This window comes from Apaloderma vittatum, unplaced genomic scaffold (genome assembly GCF_000703405.1).
Source record: "Apaloderma vittatum isolate BGI_N311 unplaced genomic scaffold, ASM70340v1 scaffold22958, whole genome shotgun sequence".
NCBI lineage: Eukaryota > Metazoa > Chordata > Aves > Trogoniformes > Trogonidae > Apaloderma > Apaloderma vittatum.
The window spans coordinates 42,811-49,070 of record NW_009731587.1 but is presented as its reverse complement, the minus strand read 5'-3'; the positions used below and the strand labels follow the sequence as shown (position 1 = coordinate 49,070).

The following is a 6,260-nucleotide window of genomic DNA, read 5'->3' as shown; positions in this document are numbered from 1 at the left end:
AACAGCTGAAAACTCACTGAGGGAGACCCAGGGTCCAGCTGCCCCAGCTTTACTGAACTATTTCATAAATGGAACGAAAAGCGAGAAATATGAATAAAATGTGCTCAACATCCAAGGATGGGCAGTGCCACCAGAGTCAAGGAGAAGCTGAGGATTCTCTGGGGTATGGTGGGCACCTGTAAGGACCAGAGTAAGAGAAGCAGTTCATGGTGTGTGCGTGGGAGGTAGAAGGGGCTGGGAACAGGGAGATTTGTACACTGAGCTGGGAGCAGGCAGGAAGGAGGGGAAAGATGTGGCCTTACGAATTGGTTGCTGATGAAAGCAAACCAAATCCGGTGTCTTCAACAAGAGAGGTCCAGGGCAGTGTGTGTCTAGTGAGATTGGGCTGGGGATGCTGTGCAAAAGCCCCATCATCCACATGGGAAGAGCAGGACCTCGGCTGCAGCCAAGTGCACAGTAATGGGAGGGGACCAGGACTCCTCAGAACCTCAGACTTTTGCCCCAAGAAATAGAGGCTGGGGAGAGGAGAATGATCTTCCTCCATCTCCATCAGCTGGCGAGCTGGATGCTGGCCCTTGTTAAACCCAGGGCAGGGAAATGAGTGTTGGTGTTGTGGGGCTATTGTGATGCTGGGGAGGCTGATCGGTCCCTCCTCCCTCTCCCCAGTCACTTAGGGGTGCCGCCGGGGCGGGGTAACTGCCCCCTGACCAACCCTTTGCCTTTCGACCTGATTTACACCGACTACCACGGTCTGCAGCAGATGAAGCAGCACATGGGGCTCTCCTTCAAGAAATACAGGTAAGCAAAGCCATTCCCTTCTTTTACTCTCTCGTTAATTAGCAAGCAAAGACTAATGCTAATGACCTCGAGGGACAGCCAAGAGTCCAAGCAGTCGGACCCTTCGGTTGCACCTTGGATTTTTGCCTGGCTCGGCCAGCTGGTGCCTTGCTGTGTCCCTTGTGGCTGTGGCACAAGGCGGTCTGCTCGCTCTGGAGCCTCGCGTCTTTAAGATTAAACCTGATTAGAAGAGACTGAATTGGAGGGAAAAACCCAATCTGCATGTGCCTGTGGTGTGTGTGTGTGCTCACGAGGTCCTGCAGCCAGGGCTGGCCTCACCACAGAGCGAGGTGTGAGCCTTTTGTATTTGCAAGAAGACCCATCCCCGGCTCCTTCGGCAAGATGACAAATGTCATCATCTCCCGGTACATCAACAGCCGGGAAAATATGTGATTTAATTTAGTGCTGATAGTCCTGCTATTTATTATGTTTTCTCCCATCTCTTCCACTATCCTACACAATTTTATTAGAGAGAAAAATGACAAGTGGTGTTATTGCTTTTATTATAAATGCATTTGTTCTCATATTCAGCTTGTTTTGCTCTTCCCATGCTTGATGCTCCCCTTCTCTCCTCAGCCTTGTGCTGATGATGCCTACCTCAGCATTCTCGGGATATTGGGAAAAGCATTAACAAGTCTTCAGGAGGTGCATCATTCTCGGGGAGATGGAAGCCCTGCAAGGGGAGATTGCTCGTTACGGGAGGGCTGGGAAGGGCTACTTGGGACGTTCCTGCACCTTCTGCTCGGGCACATGACAAGGGATGAGCTGCCTGGGGTCGCCAGATGCCCCTGGCAGTGGGACTTTCTCAAACCGAGGTCCTTGGGTCCCCCGTCCTCTCACAGGTGCCGCGTCCGGGTCATCGATACCTTTGGGACAGAGCCGGCGTACAACCATGAGGAGTACGCCACGCTGCGCGGCTACCGCACCAACTGGGGCTACTGGAACCTGCAGCCCACCCAGTTCATGACCATGTTCCGTAAGTGGTGGGGAGAGGGGGCACGACAGGGTGGTGTCAGGGCCCTCCAGGGCACTGCAGAAGCAGCTCTCGCCTCCTTCAGGAGGTGACGTGTGGGCAGTGCCACCCTCCCCAGCTCCACTCCACTTCCCATCTGCCTGCGGGGAGCTCCTGAATCCACTTGGCCATCTCTTGGGCTATAGGAATGCTCCAGGGAGCGAGACCTGGCGTTTTCCTCCACAATGGGAGCTGGCTCCAGCACGGTCAGGGCACAGCCAGCAGCTTCCAGCTTCCCGGAAGGGAAAAAGCAGGGTGGCTTGGGTTGCAAAGCTTGGTTTTATTTCAGCTGGGGTTGTAAAGGTGAGAGGTGACTCGGTGATTCGGGTTTGCCTGTGGCATGGAAAGCAGACGGGCTTGTCTGAAAGGAGCTCACTGACCTATTGGGCGCTGGATGACTCAAAGGTTGCTTTTTCCAGCCTGGGTAAATCCCATTTGACAGACTTAAAAATGCCTTGTTTTTCAAGAAATCACTCCAGTGAGTTCCAAAGCCTGTGTTTTATGAGCTGCTTGGATGGGGGGATTCACGCCATTTTTCCTCCAAGCCCCAGCAAGGCTCTGGAGCCAGGCTCGTCTCAGCCCCTGTGCTGCAGCAAGGCTGTGTCCTCAACCCTGACGAGGTCCCAGAAAACATCTGTCCAGCCACTCTTCTTCTCCGCTTGGTCTCCACAGCTCACACCCCCGACAACTCCTTCATGGGCTTCGTGTCGGAGGAGCTCAACGAGACGGAGAGGCAATTCATCAAGTCCAACAAAGCGAGCAGCATGGCGGTGGTGTACGGGAAGGAGGCCAGCATCTGGAAGGTGGGTCTCCTGGGCTGCGGGCAGTTGTGGGCAGAGCCCCTGGCTCTTACCCTGAGCTTTTGAGGCCCAGATCTCAGTGTGCCTGGAGAGAAGCAGCCCCGTCGTGCTCTCAGAGGGGAAGCTGAAGCTGCTGCAGGGATGTGAGGTGCCCAGCGCCTCCGAGCAAACCCCGTTCCTGCTCCTTGCTCTAGGCGATGCCTCCTCACCCTGGGCTGTTCAGACCGAGGGTTTCGTACTAATGATTTTATGTAATTAATGAGGGTGATTGCTGTAATTCCCTCTGTTTTGAAGGGGGTGGTTTGTCTCCACTTTCACATATCCTATGATAGGGGGTTGTGCTGTGGGGTGGGCAGCTGCTTGGGGGAGATACCCCCAAACCCCACGAAAACCTCCCCCCTGCATCTCCTCCCTGTCCTGCCCAGTGCTAGCCAGCTGCTTTTATTTCCAAGGCTTTAAACAAATGAGCTGTCTCTTGATATATTTCTTTTGTTTTTTCTCCTTTGTGCACCGCCTGGGGCTGTTCCAGTTGCAGGTACTGTACCTCACCAGCTGCTGCTGGGCTTTACCCCTGCGCATCTGCTCATGAGAAAAAAGGTTTTGCCTTTGCCTGGTCCTGCCAAGGTGCAGGGATCGGCGCAGGTTGATGCAGCCAGGAGTGTATCCCCCTCCTGTCCCCCACCTTTCCTGATATACGGCTCTGCCCTTGCGGGGATGCCTGCCATGGGCCAGGGTCCAGCCGTGCCATCTCCTCCTCTTCATGGGTGTTTGTGGCTTTTCCATCACCCCCCACATCTGAGAGCGAACCCTCCCATCATCTGCATAGCTTGAGGGCTCCCCACTAAATCTCGTCTTAGGGGAACTGTAACATTCTGTTGTCTTTTTCTACCATTTCCTCACTCTCTCTTTTGCAGAAGTTTCATTTGAGCTTAGTTAGGTTAATTTGGGAAGGCATTAAAGAGAGTTAAACCCTCAGAATGGACATTTTCCTCCACCCTTAGTGCTATGAACATTTGCTCCTTTTTAGCCTGAATTCACAAACAACATCATTTTCCCCCAAAATGCGTATTTGGGGTAATTTATGACTGGATCAAAGGGGCTGGTGGCTGTTCCTCGAGACTGGGCTGCCTGGCCTTAGCATCTTGTGCCCCTCCCCATGTAAGAGACTAAAGAGGAAGAGGAGCTTTTCCTTATTTTGAGTGATTTTGAGATCTAAGAAGGAAAAGAGCACTTCCATCTTCTGGAGCCGGGTGCTTATTTACAAGCCTTGGATGAAGCGCAGTCTCCAGAGAGGATTTTTTTGACATTTAGAAACATTTCATTAAACCTGCCTTCCCGTTATTTCTCTTTTCTTATCCCTCTGAACCTCTCATCTCCGGCTCATGACAGGAAATGAAGTTTTAATAAGCTGGGAAAGATGGTTTGCATCAGGCTCTGCCCAGCTTCCCTGGCCCAGAGCAGCCCGTGGTGCTGGGGCGCAGCGGTGCAGGGGGGTCTCCCGTGCCAGCCCCCCCCAGAGCAGGGGGATCGGTCCCCGCCGAAGATGCTCGGTGCCCCCGGCACTACCCGAAGCTGCCTTTAACTCCCATCTCCCCCAGCCCTTTGCAGCAGGGAACTGATACCAGAACGGCGCTGGTTTGGCTATTAGTGGCACGGTGGCCAGGACTTCACCCTGCAGCCTCACCCCACCAAGAGCACTTGTTTTGTAGCCTTAGAGAAATACAGGGAAATACAGTGTTCAGAGAAGATTTAAGGCAACGTATGGTGTTTTCTCCAATTCCACATTTATACCCCCTTATTCCCTCTCAGTCTCTGCTCTTTCGGGGCCCGTTGCAGCACTGGGACAAACTGAAAATGCTGCATCCCAATGCTGGTCCCTGTGTAGTTTTTCCAAGCAAAAAAACTCTGCAATAGGGACACTGTTAAAATGGAGGGCTGTTTTGGAGAACAAAAGGAGGAAAGCCTCCAAAAGAAGAAAGCTGATGGCTCCCTTGATTTTGTCTGATAATAAAACAGGATTAATCCTGAGTGAGAAAATCCTGGGGAGTTTGTTACTTGGAATAAGGGCCATTAGCGAGCTCTCGTCTTTGCAAAGTTCCCCCAGAACCCTTTAATTCAGTGGAAGTTGCCCACAGAGCAGGCTGGAAAGGTGGGGGCTCGGGGTGCTGATGTTCAGGGTGCTGGATCCCGCAGCCGTCTGGGCTCGCCAGGAGCCTGGGGTGATGCAGGACGTGGTCTGAGGGATGCGGAGGGGCGGGGGTGGGTTTTTCACAGCTGCGGGTTGGGCTGAAGCATCACAGATGCTCCAGGACAGCGTTTGGAGAGTTAAATCTCCCCAATAACCGTGTGGGCTGAGGGGGTCAACCCCACCTTCTGGTGAAGTTCACAGCGCTGCTTCCTCCCCAGGGCAAGGAGAAGTTCCTGGCCATCCTCAACAAGTACATGGAGATCCATGGCACGGTTTATTACGAGACGCAGCGGCCGCCCGAGGTGCCGGCATTCGTGAAGAACCACGGGCTGCTGCCACAGCACGAGTTCCAGCAGCTGCTGAGGAAAGCCGAGGTGGGCGAGAGGGAGCCGGGGTGTCCGCAGGACTCCACACCCCATTAACCAGCCAGCAGCGAGGACTCAGTTGCCTTGAGAAAGAAAACCTAATTAAAGGACGAGGCGGTGGGGAGAGGCCGTTATCTGGGCGCTATCAGCAGGGCTAATTAGCCGGGAGCAGAGCAGAGCTCATTGTTTCAGATCAAGATGTGTCTGATGAGTTTCTCCTTGCAGACTGTCCGCAGACAGAGCACAAAGTTTCCCTGATTAATTCATTTATTGCTAAGTGGGGTGGGGTTTTTTTAACCACCATGGCCGTGATAAAAATAAATGGGATTCTTGGAGTGTGTGTGGGATGTGAGTGCACCCCGTATGCCTCTGAGGGAAATGCTGTTGGTTTTCCACCCTGAATGGCTTTGGCAAAGCAATATTTTTACATACGGGGTCGATACGATGGTCATAGCCACCGCTTTCAGCCGCTGAACGCCCCGTTGCTTTGCACAAGCGGGCTCTGAGCTGTGCAGCAGGGTGAGCTTTTGGCACATTCAAACTATGGGGTGTTGAACCCCAGGGGGCTGGGATGCAGGACCGGAGCAGCTGAGAGGGATGCTAGCGGCTTATCTGGGAGACTTCCCTATGGGGCTGGCTGTGTTCGCTCACCAGCGCGTGGGTTTCTCCTTTGCAGCTCTTCATCGGCTTTGGATTCCCCTACGAGGGTCCTGCCCCGCTGGAGGCCATCGCCAACGGCTGCGTGTTCCTGCAGGCGCGTTTCTCGCCCCCACACAGCTCCCTCAACCACGAGTTCTTCCGCGGGAAACCGACGTCAAGAGAGGCGAGTCCGGCGGGAGGCGAGCGGGTGGGCTGGATGGAGCCGTCCCCTTTACAGCAGCTTTGGGCCAGCCCAGGGAAAAACAGTTGCTAAATGGATTAATATTCTTATTTTTGTAGCTTTTTTCACGAGGTTTCCTCCTTGTGTTGGGATGGCAAGGGGCCCTGCCATGGATTTGGGGTTGCAAGGGAGAAGGTGGTGCAGGAGACTTCTGCAGACCACAAACCCCGTCAGCCCA

At 53.8% G+C, this 6,260-nt stretch overlaps 1 protein-coding gene across 1 annotated transcript in view; it reads left to right on the top strand.

Annotated features, from left to right (window-relative positions):
* Positions 1 to 666: 666 nt before the first annotated feature.
* LOC104278317 (alpha-1,6-mannosylglycoprotein 6-beta-N-acetylglucosaminyltransferase B-like) overlaps positions 667 to 6,260 on the top strand; it is a gene marked incomplete at its 5' end in the record, with an annotated part of 14,297 nt that continues 8,703 nt past the window's right edge. Inside the window, 6 exon segments of the mRNA XM_009875253.1 lie at positions 667 to 798; positions 1,680 to 1,813; positions 2,522 to 2,652; positions 3,179 to 3,184; positions 5,056 to 5,211; positions 5,879 to 6,025. Of these exon segments, the coding sequence (XP_009873555.1) occupies positions 667 to 798; positions 1,680 to 1,813; positions 2,522 to 2,652; positions 3,179 to 3,184; positions 5,056 to 5,211; positions 5,879 to 6,025 (706 nt within the window).